Source organism: Micromys minutus (genome assembly GCF_963924665.1).
Source record: "Micromys minutus genome assembly, chromosome: 2".
Taxonomy (NCBI): domain Eukaryota; kingdom Metazoa; phylum Chordata; class Mammalia; order Rodentia; family Muridae; genus Micromys; species Micromys minutus.
Window position 1 is genome coordinate 53,308,834 of NC_137971.1, and position 26,978 is coordinate 53,335,811.

The 26,978-nt window shown below is 48.3% G+C and overlaps 1 protein-coding gene across 2 annotated transcripts in view; it reads left to right on the plus strand.

The window, feature by feature from the left end:
- Nucleotides 1-5,057: 5,057 nt before the first annotated feature.
- The window catches only part of SYT12 (synaptotagmin 12), a 28,399-nt gene continuing 6,478 nt past the window's right edge, over nucleotides 5,058-26,978 (plus strand). The window contains exons 1-5 of one of the 2 annotated variants that reach the window (XM_080911195.1): nucleotides 5,058-5,310; nucleotides 13,670-13,726; nucleotides 20,797-20,990; nucleotides 23,076-23,468; nucleotides 26,459-26,674. In XM_080911195.1, the coding sequence (XP_080767321.1) occupies nucleotides 13,693-13,726; nucleotides 20,797-20,990; nucleotides 23,076-23,468; nucleotides 26,459-26,674 (837 nt within the window). In that variant the 5' untranslated portion in view covers nucleotides 5,058-5,310; nucleotides 13,670-13,692. The remainder of the gene's footprint in view (nucleotides 5,311-13,669; nucleotides 13,727-20,796; nucleotides 20,991-23,075; nucleotides 23,469-26,458; nucleotides 26,675-26,978) is intronic. The other variant, XM_080911194.1, reaches the window with a different exon arrangement.

Below are 26,978 nucleotides of genomic sequence, written 5' to 3' on the forward strand. Positions count from 1 at the left end.
TGTGTGTGAGAGAAAGTACATGTAAGTGCATATGCCAGTGGAAGCCACAAGAGATGATTGGGTCCCTTAAAGCTGAACTTAAATTGTGAGCCACCCAGCAAAGTGGGCGCTGGGAACCAAAATCAGGATAGTTCTTAATCACCAGGCTATCTCTCCAACCTCCCAATCTGCTTTTTAAGACAGTTTTTCATTGACCTGAAGTTCACCAGTTAGACTCATCTGACTGGCCAGGTAGACTCAAGGGTCTTCCTGTCTCTACACCCCCTACACCCCCTTCTCCTACCTCCCCCACTCCTGGTGCTAGCATTATACATGGACGTCACCACACTCAGCTATTTAATGTGTGTTCTGGGGATCTAATTTAAGTTGCACACTTGCATGGTAAGACTTTACCTACACTGAGCTATCTCCCCTCCCCCTCTATCCTTCTTCAACCATGGACACACCTGGGCTGATTCTAATACATTCCCTGCTCTTGGGGAGATGTCAGCATAACTTTTGAAGTGGTCATCTAGCCCATGTCCAGCTCTGAAGTGCACAAGCTGGAACATGAAGGTGGCCAGTGCACAGACAGTGGGCTTCAGGATGGAGCTGCAGGTGGGCAGCTAATTAGCCCCAAAGTCTCCTGGAGACTGAGCTCACATCCTCTGTCTTGACAGGCCTCTTCTGGCTCTATGCTAACTGGCTGCCCAGACACCCTGCAGGTGACACCTGTCACAATTTTAAGGAAATTTCCTAAATGTCACCACTTTCGCCTGCATTCTGTTGCTTGCTGTAAATTAAAGGCTATATTGAGAACGGAAGAGGTGATAATCTGAAGCCAACCATGATAGTTTGCTCCTCAGTGCCAGGGTTAGGGTTATACACTTTCCCAGAAACAGCTCTTTACTGAGTATTTTGATAATTACACCAAGTGATGAGCTAGAAAGCCTTACACAGAGGCGAATACTATATACATTTCATTGTTTGTTTGATTTGAGACAGGATCGAGGTATCACCCAATCTGGCCTCAAACTGGAAATGCTGCTGAAGATGACCTTCAGCACACGATCTTCCTGGCTCTGCCCCTATGAACTGGGATTACAAGAGTATGCCACCACACTCTCCTCCTGGGGTTCATTATTATTGTTTCAAAGGAAATATGAAGAGAAGGTAGCAGTGCCCAGTTCATTCAATTCACCTCTTGCCTGTGAGCAGTCCAGTGGCTTCCTTTTCTTCCTGGAAATGAAGGAAGGCATAGAGTCAGGGCAGGAAACCCATTTGCCTGGTGTGTAAACTCAAGTTCCATCTATCTGATCTGAGAGGTAAACTCGGAAATTACAGTTCTGGATTGTCAAGGGTTATTCAGTAGACAAGTGGCCCCAAGAGCTAAGACAGGATCTGGAAGATGGCCAGGTGTGGTACTGGAGCCTTGGCCTTGGAGCCCATGATCCAGTCCTGTCCCCAGAGCTCAGTAGCCCGAGTTTCGCTAGTCTCTCTCTGTAGGCCAAACCCACACACCAGCTCGCCGGGTCTGACAGAGCCCTTCAGGCCTTCTTACCCATGCTGCCTCTGCTCCTCATACAACCACTTACCCCGAGACGCCTGACCCTCCATCCACTGGCTTACCACCTGGACTCTAGTTTTCTCATTATTTTACTTTACTGTGTACGTTTGTGTGTATCTGAGGGGTAGGAGGGGCACATGCCAAGTGTGTGGAGGTCAGAGGACAAGCTGAGAAGTCTGTGCTGTTTTTCCATAATGTGGGCCTTGGGATGAAGCACAAAAGCTCAGGCGTCATTGCCCCAGTCCAAACCTGACATCTTAAGTACCTTGGGACCTTCTTGAACTGTGGAAGTCCAGAGAGTTTCTGGCCAGAGGAGGTTCAGCTCCCTAAGGCTACTGTAGTCTGAGCACTTGATGAGGAGCTTGCAGAAGGCTTACACACAGCTAGGGACCCCAGAAGAATGTGGCCCCTCAAGGCAGAGTGTCCTCTGGGAGCAGCCTCCAAACCTGGCAATGGGAGACTTGTTCCTATGCTCTGGGGGAGCTTCATCCTGAGCATGACGTGTGTGTAATTCTCAGGGCCCCCGGCCCCCATCGCCCCCTCAGTACTACTACTCATCCCTTCTCCTCGTCGTCCACTCTGGGGTCCAAACTCTGCTCCGCTAGCGTTTTATTCATGTAACATTCACTGTGAATCTATTCTATGCTCAGAGTTATCAACACCGGCAGCATGGGGCCAAGCACTATAGGGAAGACCATCAGAATCAGTCCACGTGTAGAACTAAGCACAGGGACTCTAGCCAGGAGTGATCCCAGTACTGAGGTTAGGCAAGAGGATCAGGAGTTCAAGGACAGCCCCAGCTACTGAAGACCTAGTCACAAACAAACAAACAAAAAACACCCCAAAGACAAAAAAAAAAAAAAAAAAAAAAAAAAGAGCCAAGTGTGGTGGCACATGCCTTTAACCCTACATACACTCAAAGGCAGGCAGGTCTCTGTGAGGCCAGCCGAGGCTATAGAGTGATTCTGTTTAAAAACAAAACAAAGCAGGACAGAGGACTCTGAGAGCATGAGACACTGTGCAGAGAGAGGGACTAGTGTGCAAGATTCTTGAGGCGGAAAATGGCTTGGCAGGTGTCAAGAACACCAGAAGGCATGGGAAGTGGGGGCTTGGTAGGTGAGAGGGATGGCGGCATGGTGGGTGAGAAAGGCCAGCAGGCTGTCCTCACCAGGGCTGTGGACCACAGGAGGAGTCTGACTTCTTCAAGTACAGCCCTGTGGCTACACCAGGCTGTTGTTCATATCAGAGCATATCATACATACATGACATCATGGGGTTTCACATGCCCTGAGATCCAAGTTAGGAGCAGCACCCTCAAATCCTGTCTCAGTCCATCAGTGTGTAAAGGAGACATGAGTCTGTGCTGAGCAGTGACAACTTCCTATAATCCCAGGAGGCCGAAGCAGGGGGCATCATAATCAAGCCCAGCCTCAGCTGGGACCCTGTCTTAATAAAAAGGTGGGGGGCCAGTGCCATGGTTCAGCAGGTGAAGGTGCTTGCTGCCAAGCCTGATGACCTTAGAACTTAGAGTAGAAACAGGGAACTGACTCCCACAAGTTGTTCTCTGACCTCCACATGGACACTGTAACACCCAAACACATAGATACGCACAGGAAATTAACATGTAATTTCTATTTATTACTTTTAAATGTTTGTTTTTATTTTTAAGTTACATGTAGGCCAGGTGTGGCGGTATCTGCCTTTAGTGCCTGCACTCGGAAGGTAGAAACACAAGAATCTATCTATGTGAGTCTGAAGACAGCCTTGTCTACATAGTGAGTTCCAGTCCATTTAGAGCTACATAGTAAGAATATATATATTCTTATATATAGGTATAGGTATATAAGGCACATTCATACACAGGTTTTTGTCAAGACAGGATTTCTCTGTGCAGCTCTGGCTGTCCTGGAACCTCACTCTGGAGACCAGGGTGGCCTCAGACTCAGAGATCTCCCTGCCTCTCCCTCCCCAGTGCTCAGATTAAAGGCTTTCGACACCACTGCCCAGCTACATAAAATAATTTTAAAAATTAAATAAGAAAATGAGTTTAGTTTACCAAAGCTGCAAGCAGCCTTGAAGGTCAGTTAATTGGGAAATGGCATCAAATGTCCATGGCCTAATCCCTAGCTCCACGACAGAACTAATGCCATTTTTTTTCAGGTCCAGAAAATGGTGCTGCCCCCTACAGGTGAGGGTGAAGTTGCAGCCTCCCGTTGGTCGGCTTGTCTGCTCTCCACATTACTCACACAACCCAGCCTTTTGGTATGGGCTCTCCATGAGATTATCAGCTTCTCTCCCAGACTCCAGATCCTTCCGGAGGCCTAGTCAGCTGTCTTCCCTGCCCGCTGTTCTGGTTACTGTATCCAGAACAGGTACCCCCCCACCCCTCCCTGCAGGGCACAACACCCAGCCCCTCTAAACACCCGACTTGTCTTCCTGCCAGACTGCGCGGGCAGGGAAGGGACCTGTCCCTTGTTCCCGGAAGATGGAAGATCGCCCACGCCTGGCACTGTGCCGAGAGCCTGGGTGAAGGCGTCATAAATATCTCCTGAATGATTCATTCATTCCTTGGAAGAGAAAGTATGACCCTTAAAAGGTTTAAAAAAAAGAAAGTCAGGTGTGGTGGCGCACGCCTTTAATCCCAGCAATTGGGAGGCAGAGGCTGGTGTATTTCTGAGTGCGAGCAAGGTCAGCCTGGTTTCCAGGGGCTATATAGTGAAATATTCTCTCTCTCTCTCTCTCTCTCTCTCTCTCTCTCTCTCACACACACACACACACACACACACACACACACACACACACATACACACACACAACTTTGAAGACACAAGGACCCAAGCTTTGGCCCTGACATTTAACCTTGGTATCCACCCTTGGCCTTATCTTAAAAAAAAGAAAGAAAGAAAGAAAGAAAGAAAGAAAGAAAGAAAGAAAGAAAGAAAGAAAGAAAGAAAGAAATGGAGTGGCCACGGATGTTGTCATGAGGTCATTGCAGAGTTTACAAGAGATGATGTTGGTAAGTGACTTGGACTGGTATAGCCTACAATTACAACTCAGTCATGGAAGGGAGTATCAGCCATTCAGAGAAGGGAATACTGCTGGCTCCGAGGCTCACTGATCTGATTGTGTGTGTGTGTGTGTGTGTGTGTGTGTGTGTCTTGAGTCCGTTTTACAGATAAAGAAACTGAGGCCTAGAAGTAAAACCACATAAATGGGGCGAGATGCGCCCCTGGTCAGTACATGGCTCCCTACCCCACACATCTACAAGCCTACTATCCCTTGGTTTGAACTTGCCTCCCCTCCCCCCCGCCGCCTTCCCCTCCTCCCCCGCCGCCCAGAACCCTCCTGCGCTTGAGGATCTTCGACCAGATCCTCGCAGCGCTGCTCCGCTCCTTAGAGTAGAGAGAGCGCTCGGGGTTGTCACTTTAAATTCAAGAAGGAGCAGGCGAGCGGGCGGGCGAGCGCGAGGGAGCGCGCGGCGGGCTCCTGGGAGCGTGCCCGGACTGCGGCGCTGCTCCATTCGGCCGCCGGGCCCCGCGGAGCCCCCGATCCGTGAGACGCGGCTCCATCGAGAGACGAGCGCCCCGCTACACTGCAGGGGTGGCGTAGGAGCGGGCGGCCGGGTGCCTGAGCGAGCCAACTGCGGGAGGCCAGCGTGGGAGCAGAGGTAGAACCGGGAGTCGGACCCGCGTCCCCTCCGCGGAACCTGGGGTGAGTAGGCACCCCAGACCACCCACAGAGCTCGGCGGGCACAAGCGCCCCAGGTATGGACGAGCGCACGCACGCAGTCCCTCTCCTTGCTTCCGAAACCCGGGGCCCCTCACACTCTGTGCGTCTGCACCCCCGCACCGCTCTGGCACACCACCGTGGGACACAGAGCACGCCCGGCGCCCTTCCCTGGCCCAGCCACTCCGCGCACTGCGCATCGCCTGGCGCCAGCCCGCCCGGCCCCCTTGCGCACACACGCGGCTGTTTACACACCTCTCCTGGGCCCGCACACCGCACACACCCCTTACCTTCACACTCAGCACCTTGGCTGTCCTAACTGCCCCTGACCTGGCCTTACATACTGTTGAGGGTCCTTGGTCAGTCCCCAACCCCAATTTCCAGTCCCCAGATATGCCTGGGGTGTGAGGATCTGCATAGTAGGGGGCAAGTCGCATCTCTTCTCTGGGAAGCCTGCAGGAAGAACCTAAGGGTTCCTCGAGCTTCACTTGAAGCTGTTTATAGACAGGAGCTGAACATGGGGGCAGTAAATGGCACTGTAGGTAAAGGAGCCCTGACTCTTTCTCTTTGGTGGGCATGGTGCTGCTAAGGGACTGTCTTACCTTCCGGTTGGTGTGGCCAAATCCATAGAGAAGAACCTGGGAAGCTTGCACCTGAGCTGTCTAGCCAGGGAGCCACGTTTGAAGGTCCACAGCAGTAGTCCTTATTAGAAACCGAGAAAGGAAATCTGAGGCTCTGCAAGGGAAGAAGACCATATAGGTGTTAACACACCTCACCCAGTAAGGCCAGAACAATTACAATTATACCCCCACCTTACCCCCACCTCATCCCCACCCTCAACCCACCCCCACCTCCAACCCCCATTTCCATCCTCTCTGGGCAATCTGAAATCTTTCTCAAGCAGCCCAGTAGAATGAGAGCTCCCAGCCCGGGGTCCAAACCTGGCTTCATCCTACCAAGTGCTTGTTAGTGACTTGGGGCAAGTCACTTTTCACACCTTCACACTGGAATCTCAGCTGCTAGGCCACCCCTTCCTATATTTCCAGGGTTGCCAGGGAGCTCTGGAATCTCCAGGGGCATTTTCTGAGCACAGGGCAAGTCCCAGGTACTATGCTAGCACACAGTAGGTGCCCAATGTCAGCTGTCCCACCCCCAGCCAGTCTGCACTGAGGTTCCTGCGGGTGTCTGGAGAATGGCACCAAGATGTGGTTATCCAGAAAGTGTTGTGGGGGAGGGACGCACATGCAAAGCTTTTTCAAGCCTAAAGGTCCCTGAAGAAACTCATAGCCTAGAAGACTGAGGCTCCCCCACATAGCTCCTCCTGTCCTTATTACCTGCTGGTGTCAAGGTAGAGATCAAGGGAGTTACCACCTTGCTGGGCATTCAGGAACACTGAGCAAGGAACAGTGGGTAAAGTATAGAGAAGGGACTCAGCTCAGGGTCCCTGATTCTACACAGGAATTCCTTGAAAGTCATTTCTCTGACAAGCTCAGGAGGGAGCCTCTGCCATGGTCCAATTCCAGCACAGTACTTCCCAGCCATCCCAGTGATGTGCAAGGCCTGCTCAGCAGTCAGCATGGTAGCCCAGAGCCATCATCTTTCACTGATATGCCCAGAGATGTAATGTTGAGATGTGTGTGGCCCCCATCTTCCTCATCTATGAAATGGGGATCCAGTAATTTATTTAGTCACTGGGTCTGGTGGGCACCAATTGTGCACTAGGCTTGGAGTTAAGCACTCAGCATGCAGCGGTGTGGAGGCAGGGCTGGGAGGGTAGGTAGGAGGGTACTATTAAGCACAACTGTGAAGCAGGGGTTGCTCTCAATGAACACTGCTTCATGCAGTGTAGACCTTGGGGCTGACTGTAGGCTGGGGCAAAGAGGGGTTCTTAAGGAGGAAGAGGCACAGTCTTAGCTCAGATGAAAACCTGGAGCAACCCCAGCTGGCCCCTGCTGAGTATCAGACATGCCAGCTCTGGCCACTGGCTGCTGTGGCCTTCACATGCCTTGTCAGCATCCTAGCCCTAGCCAAAGTGGCAACCTCTGGGCTGCCAATAGGAACCCAGTGGTGTTGCCTGGGGAGAGACGGAACCAAGGTTCTCTGTGAGTAAAGCCATGAAGAAGGGCACTTGCTGCAGAGGCAGACCTGGGATATTGTCATCTCCCTATATGGTGGCTGGGCAACATTGGCCCATTTACTACCTTCTCTGAGCCTCTCCATCCCCCACCAGGTGAGGGTTATAACATGATTTGCCCCAAGGTATCTTTGGGAGGATAGAGAAGGAAGTTCTGGGTAGGGGTGTGTAGCTGCTAAAGTAGGAGCACCACTTTGGGCTTTGGGCAGGTCATTTGACCTCTCTGAGCTCATCCCAAGTCTGTTTATGCATAGGATATTTCTAGCAGGCTACGGATTATGAGAGTGAACGGTGGGGTGGGAGGAGCCAGGTCTGACCCCAGGAGCAGAGACTATGTACATTGTCATTGTCAGAACATCTCCCTTCTCTTACAGTACTGGGGGTAGAACCCAGGACCTCACACATACTAGACAAGAACTCTACCACTGACCCACACACCTCACAGCCCTCCTTTTATTTCCTGGATTTCATTTTAAAATAACAATTTCTCAGTCAAAAAAAGTTTTGAAGCCTGTTACTAGTGGCTCATGCCTTTAATCTCAGCATTCAGGAAGCAGAGACAGGCAGATCTCTGAGTTCAAGGCCAACCTGATCTACAGAGTAAATTCCAGGACCACCAGAGCTATGTAGCGAGACCCTTTCTTGAAAAGTATTTTTAAAAAATCAACAATAAACTCACCATATTTGGGGGCTAGGGAGATAGCTTTGTGGGTAAAATGTTTGCCAAGTACAAATCAGATTGAGTTCTATCTCCAGCAGTCACAAAAAAAGCCAGCACTGGGGAGGCAGAGAGAAGCAATTGCTGGGGCCAACTTGCCAGACAGCCCAGCCTAAGTCCCAGGCAGTGAGACCCTGTCTCAAAAAACAAGGTAGACAGCTCCCAACCTGAGGTTGACCTCTGACTTCCACACTTACACATAAACATATACCCATCCATACACAATCATGTACACACACTTTCAAAATAGAATTCAGGGGCTGGAGAGGTGGCTTAGAAGTTAAGAGCACTGGCTGCTTTTCCAGAGGATCTGGGTTTGATTTGTAGCACTCACACACACTGTGGCTCACAACTGCCTATAACTGTAGTTACAGAACATCTGAGGCCCTCTTTTGGCCTCTGTGGGTACCAGGCACACACACACACACACACACACAGAGTGCACATATATACACACAGGCAACCCCCCCCCAAACCACAAAATATAATCCATTTAAATTTAAGCAATGAAAATGTGTTTGCAGGTTGACAGAGCTGCTCCCATGATTGTTCTGTGCAGACTGGGAGCCAGGGTCTGTGCTTTGGCGAGGCCAATAACCACAGCAGCTGATACTTGCCAAGCCCTCTCATTCTACCCTCACAGGGTAGACATGACCTCGAACTTCTAATCTTTCTGCTTCCACCTCTTGTTTTCTAGGAGTACAGGTTTATACTGCCACGCTCAGTTTTATTCAGTGCTGGAGAGTCAAACTCAGCTCTTCATGCATGCTAAGCAAGCACTCTGCTGACAGATCTGCATGCCAAGCCCAGTCATAAGCCCCTTTTCATAGACAGTACTACTAAGGCAGAGACAGGCAGACGGACAGACAGACAGAGACTAAGAAAATTGTCTAAAGTCATGAGTCAGTGAAGGAGCTAATCTAAACTTCAGAGCTGACTGCAGGTTTGTGCTGACCCTTGCAGGATCTTGTACATCTTCCCGTTCCCTCCTCCCTTTGCTTAGGGAGATGTACCCTGACTTCAAGCTATTTGTAGCAGGGCTGGAAGCTCTATCTGGAGGGTGCACCAAGAAGTCACTTCTACCTTCCCAATACCAGTTTCCATGGCAAAATAAAAGAAATAGATGTTTCTGATTGTGGGATCTGAGTTGGACCAGCCTTGGTTGACCCCCAAGTCCCATATATATATATATACAAAAAGCCAGAGCTTGAACCCCTCTGGGGTTCTGCTAGTACCAAGCAAGCTGTACCACAGCTTGCTTAGTTTTTCCTTTGTGACACCAGCCTGTGCCAGGTGTGTGACAAGGAACCCTGCAGGCATTATCAGAAGCACAGCAAGGCTGAGGCAGACTGGAATGTGTGTGTTCTCACACTATGTTTAGTATGTCCAGAATCACATCTTCTGTAGGCTGAGCCAACCCCAGACTTGAACAACAAGCCATTTGAAACCTACAATTCTCAGGCAACTTTCTGGAAACCCTATGCCTATCCTCAGTAAGACACAATGATTAGGAACTCAAAACCTGACAACTGGATTGAACACTTCTTGGCTATACGACACATGAACTCCACAGCACTCTGGTCAACAGAGTAAATGTGATTCTAATGTCTTGCTAAGAGGGTTAAATGAGGCCAAGCATGCGTAGATGTGTTTGGTGCTTCAATGTGCCCAGCGGGGTTAGCTGTTAATATTATTGAAAGCCCAGGACTCATTCAAGTCAAGATGTGTGAAGCCTTTTTGTCTTAGCACTGCCTCCCATCACCATGACAACTCTTATCTCATCAACGTGGGAACAACATCAGGAGAACCAGGAACCAGGAGCTGGCTACATACCCTCATCTGCCCTGCCTCACAAGGCTATGTACCCTAGGACCTACGTGCTCAGGACCAGCTTTTTGACTCCAAAGCCACATGCTATAAAGAACCTCCCCCAAAATCCCAAAAGTCTCAGCTCCACTGAACCCTGATCCCAATGAAAGCCTGCAGAATGCTTGGAAGGGTTGGTAAACCAGAGCCCAGTGTGCCTGAATCACATGGACATTTTGTGTGTATATGAATTGATTACACTTAAAAGTCAACAAGCTGGGCATAAGGGCTTGTGTTTGTAATTCCAGCTATTCCAAAGGCTAAGTGGGATCTCTTGAGCCTAGTAGTTCTAGGCCAGCCAGGGCAACATAACCAGACCCTGTCTCAGAATTAAGGAATAGTTCAGTGATACGCGTGAAGTCCCGGGTCCAGTTCCTAACATCAAATAAAATGAAGTGGTGGCATATACTTGTAACCCCAGAACTCAGGAGGTAAAGGCAACTACACATGGAATCTGAGGCCAGCCTGTCACGTGAGACTGTCTCAACAAAAAGTTAATACATTTTAAATTCTAAGTGGATGTAATCCTAGCGGTTGTGAGGTAGAGGCAGATAATCCTTGGCTGCACAGTGAGTTGAAAGCCACCACCCTAGACCACAGAGTGAGACTGTTTTAGAAACAAAACAAAACAAACAAAGCAGGAGGCTGGTGAGAGGGCTCACTGGTGAAGGTGCATGCTGCCAAGCCTGTGACCTGAATTCAATCCCAGGAGCCTGAACTGGTGGAAGTATTAAACTGGTTCCAGCAGGTTGTTCTCTGACCTTCACATGTGCACACAGACACAATAAAACAAAAAGTTTTTTCCAAGTATTTGCTCTTTCTTTTAAGAGATCTATTTTATTCTTTTGTGTATATCAGTGTTTTGCCCATATGTGTGTATTTCTGCCACATGCATGACTGGTGCCCTTGGAGGTCAGAAGAGAGTACAGGATCCCTTGGAACTGGAGTTCGAGTCACCAAGTAGGTGCTGAGAAATAAAACCAGGTCCTCTGGATGAAAGAGCAGCAACTGTTCTTAACCATTGAGCCGTCTGCCCAGCCCTCATATGGCTTGTCTTTAAAGAGATATATCCTAGTTAGAGTTTCTACTGCTGGGATGAAGCACCATGACCAAAGCAACTCGGAGGAAGAGGTTTATTTGGCTTTTGCATCATGAATTACAGTCGAAGAGGAAGGCCAAGGCAGAAACTCAAACTAGGCAGGAACCTGAAGGTAGCAGCTGATGCAGAGGCCATGGAGGGGTGCTGCTTGCTGGTTTGCTCCTCATGGCTTGCTCAGCCTGCCTTCTTATAGAAGCCAGAACCACCAGCCCAGGGATGGCCCCACCCACAATGTGCTGGGCCCTCCCACAACAATCACTAATTAAGAAAATGCTCTAGATCTTATGGAGGCATCTTCTCATCAAGGTTCCCTTCTCTCCAGTGACTATAGCTTATGTCAAGTTGACATAAAACTAGACAGCACAAAATGGAAGATCCAGCCATGCCTAATCAGAATCCCTGCTGGAAAGGGAAGACAGGAGCCCGAGCCAGGCAAGCCCTCTACAGGTCTGATCTCACCCTTTCTTCCTTGCCTGAGACTTGCAGGCTCAGGAGAGATGAGAGATCAGCTCTTGGGAACTGCAAGGGAATCCACAGCAAGGTAATTTAGCCGTCTTTGCCTTCGAGTGAACCGAGTACAGTGCCTTCTAGTCTCCCCTTCCAGAACCTTCTCCCCTCCCACTTACAACACATCCCCAAGCCAGATTAACTTCTTAGCAACAACAGTCATAAAGTAATAGTCACCTGAGTCCAGATAATGGCCTGTAAGAGCCCCCAGGTCTTAATCAAGAATAATCTACACCATCCCACTCAGGGAAGGATTGAGAGTAGAACACTGGGGGATTCAGCCCTTTTGATTTTTCCCCCAAAGCTATATGAAAACCTGAGTTAACGCACTAAGTGGTCTGTCCTGATGAACAGTCTCTGTTCCCAGCTGTTGCTTGGGGTGGCAAATACAAACATCAGCTCGAGCTTCAGGTAAATACTAGCTCATTCTGAACATAAATTGTCTGACATTGCTGTACCCATGGCTATCCTGTGCTTTATCTAGCAACCCTAAATGAGTTTTAGAAGCTTAAAAAGAGACTTCAGGCTGAGCAGTGGGAGTGTACTTCTTAAATCCCAACACTCAGGAGGCAGAGGCAGGTGGATCTCTGTGAGTTTGAGGTCAACCTGGTCTTCGGGGAGGGGAGGGGGAGAGACTTTAGTAGTCTGGGAGATGATTCAGGAGGCAAAGTGTCTGCCCACCAAGCATGAAGACTTGAATGCAGACACCTAGCACTGACAGAAAACACAGGATGTGGCAGCAATTGACAAAGGAAGGCTAGATAGAATACAGGGGACTAGGGCCCCCAATGACAGGAACAAGACAGGAGGATCTCAGGACTCTATCCTGACATCAACCCCTATTTTCACATGGGCTCACAGGGGTTAGTGCACCTGCACACACATTCTAGAAGAGGTTTTAGTATCCAGGAGCAATTGTGCACATATATAAGACCAGCATTTGGGGGGGTAAATGCAGGAAGATTAGGAGCTCAAAGCCAGTCTTGGCGATAGAGCAAATTCAAGCCCAGCCTGAACTACTTGAGACCTCTGACCTTTGTTTCAGCTCTTTTCTAAAAAAAAAAAAAAAAAAAAAAAAAAAAAAAAAAAAAAAAAAAAAAAAAAAAAACCCTTACAACATCATTTTGCCTAAGACAGGATTCCATTATGTACCCCAGACTGTCTTCAACATAGTAATTTTCTAACCTCAACCTCCTGAGTGCTGGGATTACAAAGTATATATAACCATGCCTGTGTTTATCCTCCATTTTTTAAAATACCAAGAGCACCTTTGGAGCCAGCCTTGGTAGTGCCTGAGTATAATCCCCACACTCAGGCAACTGAAGCAAGAAGCTTGAGGGTTCCAGGCCTGCCTGGATTACATACTGATACCTTGTCTCAAGAAGTAGAAGAAGGGGTAGGGAAAGAGGGGGAGAGAGAGAGATAAAAAGAGGGAGGAGGTACCAGACATTGAGGCTCAGGCCTTTAATCCCAGCACTGTGGAGGCAGAGGCAGGTGGATCTCTATGACTTTCAGCCCAGCCTGGTCTACATAATGAGTTCTAGGACAGCCAGGGATACTTAGAAAAGGGAGTGGGGAGTAGGAGAGATGGCTCATGGATTAAAATTTAGGGTAAGTTTCTAGCACCCACGTGACAGGAGCAATTATCTGTAATTCTAGTTCCAGGGGATCTGACGCCCTCTTTGCCTTTTTGGGTATTGCATGTACATGTGGCAGGAAAAACACTTTTTTCAGGCAGGAAAAACATTTTTTTCAGAGAGAGGGAGTGTGTGCCTCACCGTGTATCCTTGGCTGATCTGAAACTTTCTTCGAAGACCAAGTTGGCCTTAAACACACAGAGATCCTGTCTCCTCCAGAGTGCTGGGGTTAAATGCCTCCACACTCACCTCAATAATACATTTAAAAAGAGGAAGCGATGGGGTGGGGAAGGAGGAATACGCTAGAGGAGCAACCATTTTGGCCAAGTACGCCTGAGCATCTGAGTGTGAACTCAAGTGACAGGCACACAGATGCCCCTGAGGTAGGAATGTGATGTTCCGAACCCTGCTCACAGCTGACTACTTTCCCTTCCAGTCCCTGCCACTGCCGGGGACATCATGGCCGTGGACGTGACAGAATATCATTTGAGCGGTGAGTCTACCAGATAAGACCCCCAAGGACCACAGCTGCAGGCAATTGCACCAAGCTTGGGATGGGAGGTGTCCGTGGGACTTGAATAACAGTCTTCTTCCTTAGGTCACATAGCCATGAGACATCATCCCGGGACCCATATGGGGTTTTCTTATCTTTTCACTATAATGAATTCTTTCTTTTTCTTTGTTTTGGGTGTGTGTTTCTGTTTGCTTCTTAGACATGGTTCCATGTCGCCCAAGCTGGCTTCAAAAAATATTTTTCTGCAGTGTGTGTGCGTGTGTGTGTGTGTGTGTGTGTGTGTGTGTGTGTGTGTATGGGCATACATACGGATATGCCTGTGCATGTGTGTGAGCATACATAGGGCTATGCCTGTGCTTATGTATGTGTGTGCTTGTGTATGTGTGCTGTGCATGTATGCATATGTGCACATACATGGGGGTATGCCTATGCACGTGTGTGTATTGCTGTACATATATGCTTATGTGTGGGCATACATAGGAGATACACCCATCTGTGCAGGTGGACATGTGGTGGCCAGAGCAGATGTCAGGAGTCATCCTTCCTTGCTCTTCCATCATATTCGATGAGACAGGCGGTGTCTTCAGTGAAGAACATGCCTGTTTGGTTCGTCTCAATAGCCAGCTTGCTCTAGGGATTCTGCATCTCTGCATTCCAAGGCTGGAATTGCAGGTGTTTGCCATGCCCACCACACCAGTATTTACATGAGTTCTGAGGATCCAAACTCTCAGCCTCACACTTGCACACCAAGTGCTTTGACCACTGAATCATCTCTCCAGCCCTGTAACCTTGAACTCACTTTTTGTAGCCAAGAATGAACCTGAACTAACGATTCACCTGCTTCCATTTTCTGGGTGCTGAGATTACAGACGTGCATCACACCTAGCAACACTTCTCTTAAAGAGATTCCCTGTTTGACACAAGGGGTTTCCTGGGAGACCCTTGACCCACTGCTCCCTGAGGATAAGCCTGTGGCATGGAATCCACTCACCCGGGGCCCCTCCTGGAGTCTGTCGATGTTAGACAACACTGGCCTCACCCAGCTCCCTGTCTGGGACTCACCCTTGCCCTTCTATGCAGCCCTAAGCTGAGAGATGGTCTGGACACTTCAGCACACTCCCATAGTGCCCACTGCCATACGGTGGTGTCATGACTGAGACGTAGCTGCCATCTTTCTTCCAGATGCCCCTCCCTGTTCACAATGAGTGAGTTGAGCCTTAGTGGGAAAAGTGACAGTAATAGATCAGGATGTGCTCCGGATTTCCTAACCCCATAGTCTAGTGTTTCCTACCTCAACAGCTCTTACCCTAGCACGGGCCCCACTGGCCTAGGGCTGAACTTCAGGATGTGGCAGGGACGCCTTTCTCATTCCCCAACCAGACAGCTTCACTTTTCATCACTAGCCCCTCTGGTTTCACACAGAGAGTATGGTGTGGCCTTATGACAATGTCACATGGCCCTCAAAGCTCCCAGCCTCTGTCGGTGCCATTCCATGCCTAATCATCTTCTCTGCTCTGCCTAGCTTAGCCCTTGTGTCGTGGGTGGAAATCTACAGAAAGTGCTGATCCAGCCAGACAATCAGGTGGTAGAGTCTCCTCTGCCCCTCAGCATCCTTTGGAAAAACGGGAATGTTATGGCTCTCAGGGCTCAAGCTGCAAATATGAAGGAAGAGCTTAAGAAAAGTCTGGCAGGTAGTGATTAGTACTCGGTAAAGCTATTCTTGGGCTAGGTATGATAGCACACGTTTTTAGTCCCTGTATTCCAGAAACAGGGTAGATGGATCTCTGTGGGTTCAAAGCTAGCCTTGTCTACATAGTGAGTTCCAGGATAGCCAGGTCTATAGAGAGACCCTGTCTTAGAAAATAAAAACATAAACCAAGAGCTGTTGTTACAATCCCTTTCCTCCCTCATCTCATTTCTAGTCTTAGTTTAGACCTCACTACCACCGAAGAGCCCATTGTCCCACCTGCCATCCCATAAAACCAACCAATAAATATGTATTTATTATCATTCCATGTCACCTGACTGGGGTTTTTCTTTCCCTTACCCTAGCTCTGCTCTCTGATTCTACCAATCAACATTGGGTATTTAGTTCTCAGCATTTGCACCCTCACATGCAGTGTTGCCTGATTCTGCTGTGCCTCTGAATATGCTCATAGTCGCTTGAGACTGTGGACTTCTCTTCTGGAATCTAGATAGCCCCTGACTTCTGCCTGGCCTGCTGTGACCTAGCTGGCCAGATACTTTCCCATATCACCCCACTGTGTAGACTCCAAGACATTCCGGAATGTTGGCATGCTGGGTCTGGGCCCCTCTGTAAACGTATTGGTTGTGGCTTCAGTTGGCTCCCAAATTCCACTCTGTAATAGGAAAAGTCTATAATGAGTACAGAGAATATCCTTAAACAGGCTCTTCATCTCTCTATATGACTAAAAGTGACTTGAACTCCATTATCATCTTGCCTCCATTTACCAAGTGCTAGGATTCCCAGTGTGTACAACCAAAATAAGCCTGGTCTTCTGAGCCCCTGTCCCTCTGCTGTGTGAATTTTTACATCAAAATCATGTGGCCATATCATGTTGGAGAGTGGCTTTCTTTTCTTTTTCTTAAAGCTGACAGTAGGGGTAATGTCTCCAGCAAACCCCCATCCTAATGACCTATGTTGTCATTTGCAGAAGCCAGTGATCTTCCTGCCTGTGAAAGAACAGCCAGCCCCCACCAGCTTGGTGGGACCTTCAGGATGTTCTCAGATCTCCTCTGTTATAAATAAGTCTGGGTGACTCACACTAGACATAACGTGTTGGGTTTTTTTCCCCTTCAAATAATACATCCTCTGGGGTAGGACCACTGAGTGGGGGTGTTTGTCATCTCCACTCTCCCAGAGAGGCTGGCAGCATGGTAATATTCCTTGCATCCAAGGTAGCTGAACCTGGATGCTGCCACGTCTCAGCTCTGTGGCTTTGTTAGTCTTGGTTTCCTCTCATGACAGCAGGATGCTCCTTGCTGGAGGAATGCCTGCCTGGCTGTAGGTCCTTTGGACTGTAGGACTTTGGGGAGCAGAAGCACCTCTGGTCCATAGGACTTTGTCCCCTCCCTCCCACTGGGCTCAGGTCCTTGGCCAGCACTTCCTTTCTGCTGGCCCACAACTCCTAGTCCCTGCTGCACACCCTAACATACTTCCTTTTATTTTATCTTATGTGTATAGGTGTTTTGCCTGCATGTATGTCTGTACTACTTGTGTGTTTATGGTGCACACAAAGACCAGAAGGTATCAGATCCCCTGAGACTAGAGTCGCAGGTGGTGGTGAGCCACTATGTGAGTGCTGAAACTCAAACCAGCATCTTCCAAGAGTGTCCAGTGCTGGTAACTGCTGAGGCTTCCGCCTCCAGCCTCCTGCCTTACTTCTCACTCCTGCTCACATCTCAGCCTTCCTGGACTCCCAGCATGATTTCCAGCATTCCGAGTGATGTGTCTGTGTGCCTGCCTGGCCCCACTCTGACCTCTGTGCTACTTAAGTTCAGGAACTGGACCTGGGGCTCACTCACTCAGTGTTGGCTCCCCATTGCCCATAAGGTGCTGGTGTGTGTGTGTGTGCACCCAAAGTTTAGTGATCAGTCTCCACCATGCCGTGGGCATTATTTCTTGTTTCTTTATTTTAATGTATCCGCTAGATCTGTTTCCATTTGGAGGGACCAATCTCTACCTTGCTGCTGCAAGGGAGCTAAGCCAGGGTCAAGACGAGGTGCAGCATTGGTTATTCCCTGGTTCTATCTGGAGTCTGGCTGCTGCAGTAGTAACCCAGCACTACTCCTTTCCAGCTTTGTGGCCTTGGGCAGGTTCTTTAGCTTTCTCAAGCCTCAGTTTCCCCATTTGAATTGAGTGCAGTTTAGAACTGGAAGTGGTTTGAGAGTCCTATCTGTCTCAGTGTTACCTGCCACATGAACTCTCATATCTTGATGGCTTCCTTAGGACATCAGAGCCAGGTTCCTGAGAAGAGTGAGACCAAATCTTTTAGCACATGTAGACCTGTCAGGGCCCATACACTGTTCAAGGTGAGGATTCACAGGAAATGGTTGAAGAAGCAAATCACTATGTGTGGGAACAGAGAGATCCCAGCGAGGACAGCAATGCCCAAGGCAGTGGTGGAAAAGAGCCTCTGAATTCTCTTCAGGCCAAGCACAGTCTGTGGCCATCTCCTGTGGAGCTGGTGTATTAGTTTGAGGTTAGAAATTTACTGAGAGAGAAACTGCATTTACATAAGCTGGGGGTCATGGCTCAAACTTCTGACAACACTCAGGAGGCTGAGGCAGAAGGATCACAAGTCTGAAGTCAGCCTGAGCTACATAGTGAGACCCTGGCATGGTGTGGTGGGAAAGGCCTGTAGTCCTAACATTGGGAGGTGGAGACAGGATGATCAGAAATTCAGCCTTAGCTATGTGACAAGCTCTAAGCCAACCTGAGTGGGAGGCATGAGATTCACCACGAAATTTACCTCGTTAAAACGTACATTGCAATGGCTTTAGATTAGTGAGCAGCCAATGAATTCTGAGAATATTTTCATCATCCCCAAAAGAACTCAACTTTCCCCATTTACCAAATCAAAACAGGTTTTTTTTTTTTTTTTTTTTTTTTTTTTTTTTTTTTGCGTGTGTGTGTGTGTGTGTTTGTTTGTTTTAGGTGTATATGTGGAGTATATGTGTGTGTGTCTGTGTGTGTATGTCTATGTGTATATAATCTGTGTGTGTGCCTGTGTGTGTCTGTGTGTGTGTGCATGTGTATGAATGTGTTTATGTATGTCTGTATATGTATGTCTGTATGTGTATGCATGTGTGTGTGTGTATCTGTGTGTGTATGCCGTGTGTGTATATCTGTGTGTGTATGCCTGTGTGTATATATGCCTACATGTGTCTGTGTGTGTATGTTTGTGTGTGTGTCTGTGTGTATATGTCTGTGTGTGTGTATGCCTGTATGTGTCTGTGTGTGTATGTTTGTATGTGTATGTCTGTGTGTTTATGTCTCTCTGTGTGTGTGTGTCTGTGTATGTGTGTATGTATTTGATGTTAGGTATCTTCTTCCATCAGTTGCTCTCTATTTTATTTCTTCAGACAGAGTCTCTCCTCAGCCTTGTCAATCAGCCAGACTGTCTGGCCTGCGGGCTCCAGAGACCTACACCGCACCAGGATTACAAAGCATAAGCCACCACACCTGGTTTTTATGTGGGTACTGGGGATCTGAACTCAGATCTTCGTATTTGTACAACAGGTTCTTTATTGTTCGTGCCATCTCTCCAGTCTCTTAAACAATTCTTACACAGTTGTCCCTCAGTATCCTCAGGGCCTACATTCCTGGACCCCAACTAAATACCAAAGTCCACAGATGATCAAGTTGATGATGTAGTGTTTGCACAGTACCTACAAATGTCCTTCTGTGCCCTTTAAGCCATCTCTAGATGACTCTTAATAATTAAGGTAATGTCAATGCTATATAAATATTTGTCACCACCCTGCTCCGTTAAGGAGATAAAGACCAGCCTGACTGCATGGTACACAATCCAAGATGAGTTGAGGCCATGTGGGCAGAACCGACAGGCACAGAGGCTGACTGTAAGTAAAATTATGCAACATGTGGTCTCTGTGACCAACACTGAACAGTCACCAGGATGTTCTCAGGGTTCATCGACTTTCTGTTGTTTTTGTTTTGGCCTTGTTATTGCCAAGTAACATTCCATGGGTAAGTGTGTCACTTTCTGGTTTAACCATTCACCAGCTGATGGACATTGGGTTGTTCTAGATAAGGCTTAGAGCATAGATGGAGTCCTTTCTTTCTCTCCTCTCTTTCCTCTTCCCCAAGACTGAAGCCTGCAAGATATCTAACCTTTGTATGAGGCTTTTCATCTTCTCTGGCAGGATTTCTCCAGTAGAAAGGTATGGTTTTTGTGGAAGAGGAGGCAGAAGCAGAGAGCCCAAGAGAGTGTGTCTAAACTGGATGTGGTATAATCCCACTCACATAAGCCTAGCACCTGGAAAGCTGAGATAGAATTGCCTAGAATTTAAGGCTATCCTGGGTTATATAGCAAGATTCTGTCTTAAAAAAGAAAAAGAAGAAGGAGGAGGAAGGAAGAAAAAAAAGGAAGAGAAAAGGAAGTATGCCTCGTTGAGCTCTGAATCTGGAGAATCCCATACTAAGTCTTATAGTAACAAGCATAAAAATGTTTAACTAAAAATTTTATTTTGTTTTAAAATTTTTTATTTACTACATATTCATTCATTCATTCATTCAGTTGTGGCTGCGTATATGTGTCCAGGCACGCCACAGCATGCACATGGAAGACAGAGAACCATGCATGGAGTTGCTTATGTTCTTCTACCATATCAAGTACAAGCCACCAGTCTTGGTGGCAAGCTCCTTTACTGGATGAGCCATCTTGCTGACTCCCTTTTCCCCTAAATAAAAAAGGTGTATAGTACATAACTATCACTAGGGATGGCAGTACACTTAGAAGGTAGAAGAAGGAGAATTAGGAAGGAGCTAAACCATCTCAGCTACAATAGCAAGTTCTAGGCCAGCCTAGGCTACATGAAACCCTGTTTAAAACAAACAAACAAATAACCAAAAACCAGAAAATATGGGCTTAGGAGGTGTCTCAGTCAGAAAAAAAAGGCTGCCATGTAATTATGAGGGCTTGCGTTTGGTCCCCAGCATCTGTGTAAAAACCAGGATGGCAAGTGTCTGCAATCCTAGCACTGGGGAGGCAGAGACACAAGGATCCCTGGAGCTTGCTGGCCATCTAACACGAGGAGGTCCGTTGAGAGACCCTGTCTCAAGAACTAGGTGGGTGGCTTCTGAGATTGACCTTTGGCCTCCATATGCATACACACACATTCATGCACACACGTGTATCCACACACACTGATGCATACTCACATAATAAAAAAGAGCCACGTACACAAAGCCTGTAAATATATAAGTACCAATGGTAATCGACTTTTACCCTGGGTAGAGGGGAATGTGGTCATTGACCCACTGACAAGCTGTTCTTGTTTTGCAGTCATCAAGAGCCCCCCTGGCTGGGAGGTGGGTGTCTACGCTGCCGGGGCCCTGGCTCTGCTTGGGATTGCAGCTGTGAGCCTATGGAAGCTCTGGACATCGGGGAGCTTCCCCAGCCCCTCCCCGTTCCCTAACTACGACTACAGGTACCTGCAGCAAAAATATGGAGAGGCCTATGTGGAGGCTAAACTGAAGGTGAGACCACTCCCGCAGTTCAGTCCCACCATCCATTCTGAGGACATGGCTCTTGGCCTGTTCTTTCTTGATTAATAACCCTGCGAATGGGGATCCGGCCTCTCTTAGACCCCTGCAGATCAGCTCTTCGGCCTGTGCTTCTTGTGTAAATGTTTTATGTTGAGTAATTGATTGATCACATTTTAAGATACTATCACTTGGGCTGATAAGGAGGCTCCGTGAGGGGAGGTATTGGCCACCAAGTCTAATAACCTGAGTTTGAGCCTGGAGACCCACATGATGGAAGAGAAAACTGGCTCCTGAAAGTTTCCCTCTGACCTCACATGCACAGACTACAGTGTGAGCACCTGCACACATTCACACTAAATCAATAAATATAATTTTAAGAAAGTTGTGTGATTAAAATAAAGAGCCAAGTAGTGGTGGCTCATGCCTTTAATTCCATCACTCAGGAGGAAGAGGGAAGCAGATCTTTGAGTTTGAGGCAAGCCTGGTCTACAGAGGGAGTTCCAGGACAGCTAGAGCTAAACAAAGAAACCCTGTCTCAGAGGGGAATAAAGCCATCTTGTGGGCAGAAGGACCCAAATTAGGTTTCCAGCACCTATGTAGGTCAGCTCAAGATCGTCTCTAACTCCAGCTCCAGGTGGCTCCAGCCTCTGCAACTCTCACATGTACATGCCTACACACAGACACGCAAATGCTACCATCCAACTACTAACTACTTGTTTATTTAGGTTTTTTTTAAAGATTTATTTATTTATTTTATATAAGTACACTGTAGCTGTCTTCAGACACACCAGAAGAGGGCATCAGATCCCATTACAGATGGTTGTGAGCCTCCATGTGGTTGCTGGGAATTGAACTCAGGACCTCTGGAAGAGCAGTCAGTGCTCTTGACCACTGAGCCATCTCTCCAGCCCTTGTTGCATTTTTTTAAAGAGAGTTTTTGTTTCTTTATTTCTTTATTTATTTATTTAGAGGGGGGTTAGGCACATGTGTGATCGTGCACGTGTGGAGACCAGAGGACAGTTTATAGGAGACAGTTCTCTCCCTCCATCGTGTGGTCACTGGGAATCCAGCTGAGGTCATCAGACTTGGTGGCAGGAACCCATACTTGCTGAGTCCATCTCTCCTACCCTTGTCTTCTGTCATCTTCTTTAGAGGCCACTCAGTCACTAGTGAGTGATTATACCCTGGGACTCGTACCTTGTCCTCTTCTTTTGGACACATAGATTGCTGCTGTTTGTTTTGAGAGCATAGCTCAGGTATCTGAGGCTGACCTTGAACTCCTGATCCTTCTGTCTCTACCTCCCAATTTCTGGGATTCCAGAGAGAGGATCTCTTATAAGTGCGACCTGTCAGTGAGCTGAGGCAACAAATAGGAGCTGGGGCATTGGCAGGAAGAGAGAGGATTCTTGAAAATAGTAAGGGATACAAGAGAGACGTGAAGAGAGTCCTGGAGGACAGACTGAGGGAGCTGAAAGAGAAATGCTGGGAAATTTGGAGACCTGGGGGAAGCACTGAGGAGATGCTAAGAATCAGGGTGGGACTGAAGAGAACTAATCAATGGTAGGCACAGGATTGTTTGATTGGGTTAAATAAATTTCGAGCTCGTCAGGGAATGAGCCAAAGCTTGTGGCCAACATAATAACAATTAGTCTTAGAGTTGTTGTTGGGAACTAAGTGGCCAGGAGGAAAAAATCAGATTTGTGTTTTTTACAGGATTATACACATGTTCCTCCATAGCCATCGGCTTTTCCTTCTTATAAGTGCCATTGCAGTTGACATTTTTAAGTAAGGAGTTTTGTCACAGTGATAAATAGTTGGAGAAAATGCCTTCTTCCATTCCGGTGAAGGGGAGAAAACTAAGTTAAATGTAGTTGGTGCATGACTGTAATCCCAGCACACAGGGAGCTGAAGGTTATGAGCTCCTGGTCGGCCTAGGAGCCTGACCTAGTCATAACTAGCAAGTTGCTGTTTGAGAAAGAGAAAGAAACAAAGTGGCCTAAAGTGCCTCTGTGCTGTCTCCTAGAGATGGTGCCTCCGACCCATACATGCTTCCCTGTCTCTTTTGTTCACCCTCAGCGAGTCCCTCCTTGGAATGCCCAGCAGACCACCACCCGGGGACCACCCAGCCGCAAAGGCAGCCTCAGTATAGAAGACACCTTTGAGAGCATCAGTGAGCTAGGACCCCTGGAGCTGATGGGCCGGGAAGTAGACTTGGCCCCCTACGGTACTCTCCGAAAGTCACAGTCGGCTGACTCTCTGAATTCCATCTCCTCTGTGAGCAACACCTTCGGGCAGGACTTTACCCTGGGCCAGGTGGAGGTGAGCATGGACTATGATGGAGCCTCTCACACCCTCCACGTGGCAGTGCTGCAAGGCAAGGATCTCCTGGAGCGTGAGGAGGCCACCTTCGAGTCCTGCTTCATGCGTGTCAGTCTGCTGCCGGATGAACAGATCGTGGGCATCTCCCGGGTAAGTGGGGCTGGGAGACAGAGGTACACCGGGCTCTTTGAAGCCCTCCTGGGAGGCTGACCTCTGGACTGGTGGGCAAATCTGCAGTACCAGACAAGATAACAGGGGACGCTGGAGAGCAGATCAGAATGTGGATCCAGAGTAGAACAGCCATACTTAGGACCTTTGTGTTCCTACTGTGTATAGATTTCAATCTTCCTATCACTCGAGGACAGTGGGTAAAACTGTCCACCTCATCTGTCAGTCTGGAGTCTTGGCAGAAAGAAAGATGGCCGGTTCATTTGCCATTTGGCTGATCTGGGAGAGAGCTCAGCGACAGACTTATTTGCTTTCGAGTGGATGGGGGAGGGGTGGCCTCAGTGTCGGTATGGTTCCGTGAGTTTGTTCATAAGAATGTAGGCCCACCCCCGAGACTGAAAAAAAAAAACATGAGACAAAAGTTTCTGGACCCCAAGTGGAAAGCACCCTTGTGGGAGCTGTGTTCTGTTGTGAGAGACACTGAAGACAAGCTTTGGAAGATAAACACTTGAACCTCTCTCTGATCTCTGTTTCCTTCTGGTGACCCTGCTGGAAGCTGGAGACCAAGGGAGCATGCCGACATACCCTTGACTGTTAGGATCTGTATTGGACCAGGACCCTCAAGACAAAGCTCTCAGCACAAAGGAGGTTTATTTGACAAGAGAGCAGGGAATAAGAGACAGAAGATGAGGGAGAAGGAGAAGAGAACAAGGGGAAGGGGTAGTATTTGTCTCAGAGGATGAAGGACTGCCTCTGGAGAAGAGACAGATGAGAAACATAGGAAACAATGGTATTTTATAAAGGTACAAGAGGAAAACCCGAGTTAGGCTGAGGTATTTAGTATTAATGGGGCATTTTTATTAGGTGAGCCAAAAGGGGCTTTCAGTTGCTGGACTTCAGTACTTTGATAACTAGACCTTGGCAGTCACCCTCAGGAGGAGGAAGTGGCCAAATAAGGGAACAGACCTTGGCTCCACTTTAGGAATGTGACATAACTGTCTTTAGCAAGACAGAGGGTAAGGGTGGAGAAGGGCAAGGCTAACTCGCCCCGTTCAAACTGGCCAGAGTCCCTTCATTGATGGTCAGCAGTCAAGAGGAAAGGAGAGGTTGGATCCAACAAGGTGCCTCACCTTGACAACCATACACCAATGCCCAGCAACAGGCTGGTAGGAGTCCAGATCCCAAGCCCTCTGAAATGGGCCAGATCAATCCTCAGTGATCTGTGCCCTACAGGACCAAGGGTCTTCTGTGCCTAGTCATTTTTACCACACTGAACATTGGCTGGCTTTCAGTAGTAGATATTCCACGCCCCCACCCATAGTATTCTAGAAGGCTCTAGAACTAGCCACCAGCTCTTTGTACTTGGGGTGCCAAGGGGGTGATCCATTTTCCTACTGGCGGTACAGGAGTGGGTGTTTAGGAGTCAGATTAAAATCTAAGTTCCACCTTGGCCTGGCAGTATGACCTTGAACGAGTCACTTAAGCAGCTGCCTTCCATTTCCCCATCTGTAAAGTAAGCGTCGCTGTAGTGAAAATGGGCTGAGTGAATCATGCACAGGGCTTGACTGGTGTCCTTGGTAGGTGATATGGAACAGTTCTCAGGACCATGAAAAGCTGTTGCCAAGCCTGACACATTATGTTGCTCTTGGCCTGAGCCACGTGTAGGATTTTGGGTGACTCAGGATACATGCTTTGAGGAGGGACGTTGGTGGACAGAAGCTTGGTCTGAGGCAGACCACTGTGTGGACAGCACTGTTTGTTTGGGGGATTCAGCAGCTGCAGGAAGAACCTTCCCAGAGCCCAGCAGAAACTGGTGAGATCAAAGTAGCTAGAAGCTAAGTAGAGTTTGTTCGTAGGACGACAGGCTTCATGACATCACAGCCTAACAGTCTAACTGTGGAGATGGGTGTTGCCTCCAGGCCAAGCAACCCCCTCAGCTTCAGAGAATGTGCCAGGGATGAGAGCCGCTCTCTAAATACCACCGTGCAGTGACTCAGGCAGTCCCCCACGGAAGGGCAAGCAGAGCCTCCCATGCACCTCCCTGAGGACTGCCCACAGCTTCCTGGGAGGAGGCCAGTGGTATCCAAAAGCTGGGGAATGTGCATGCCCAGCCCTTGTCACTCCATCCATCTATCTGTCCACTCATCCATCCATCCTGTGACAATCAGGAAGGCTTCACCAGGCTCTGTAGGGCACTGTGGCATTAATGGCTGTTTACCAACAATTGTCTAGCTCCCACTGCATGCCTGCCCCCAAGGCTGTACCGAGTCAGGCAGGCCAGAGAGATGGAGAGCAGGTCTGCCACAGCATCTTGTGAGGATGAAGATTACTAGCATTCCATTATGGAAGCTTCTAATGCCGGGCCAATGGGTTGACTATAACCAAGGAGGGGATGTTGGGACTTTTAAACCTTTATAGTAACCTCAACCTTTGGGAAATAGAGGCAGCAAGATCAGGAGCTCAACATTGTCCTTGGCCTATGTGAGATCCTGTCTCAATGTAACCAAAAACCAATCAAATGCCATCGCCAATCAAAACCTTCCAGGACTACCAGACATGGCAGACTCGTACTTCAGCTCTGGGGGCTGAAGCAGGAAGATGGCTAAATTCAAGTAGTGAGTTCCAGACCAGCCAAAGGTGCAAAGTAAGACCCTGGCTGAAAAAGGGGGGAGGTCTCTGTGAGCGTGAGGACAGCCTAGTCTATATAATGAGTTCCAGAAAAGACAGGGCTGCATAGTGGGACCCTGTCTTTGAAAAGGAAAAGAGGGAGGTGCAGTATGGGGGCTCGTGCTCATAATCCTAGCATTCTGGAGTTAATGACAGAAAGATCAGTTCATCCTGACCTATGTGAGATCCGGTCTGAAAAGAAAGCAAAATTAAACAAACAAACCTTCGAGGCTGAGCCACAGAAGAGGTCCAGAGCTCAGATGGTGGGTACCAGGACACCCCTCTATGACCCCTTCTCTCTATAGATCCAGAGGAATGCCTATTCCATCTTCTTCGATGAGAAGTTCTCTGTCCCCCTGGACCCCACAGCCCTGGAGGAGAAGAGCCTTAGATTTTCTGTGTTCGGCATCGACGAGAATGAGCGGAATGTGAGCACCGGCGTGGTGGAGCTGAAGCTGTCTGTTCTGGACCTCCCGCTGCAGCCCTTCAGTGGCTGGCTGTACTTACAGGATCAGAATAAGGTATCACCTGCTTGTACCTACTGCTTCACCCAAGGAGAAAGTACCCTCACCCATTTCCTGGAGACATGCCACCGTACCGTCACTCAACCTGGACCCTGACAGCATTAGAATAGAGGAAGGGTCCCAAGCTACACCCTTGGGAAGCCACTCATTGCATGTGCTGACATAAACGTCCTATAGACCCACTGTCTACAGCTTTTTTGCATTTTACTTAACACTGTAATTATTTATTTATTTACTGTGTTTTCTATGTGTATCATGTACAGGCATGCATATGCACAGAGAGAATGCACGTGAAGTCAGA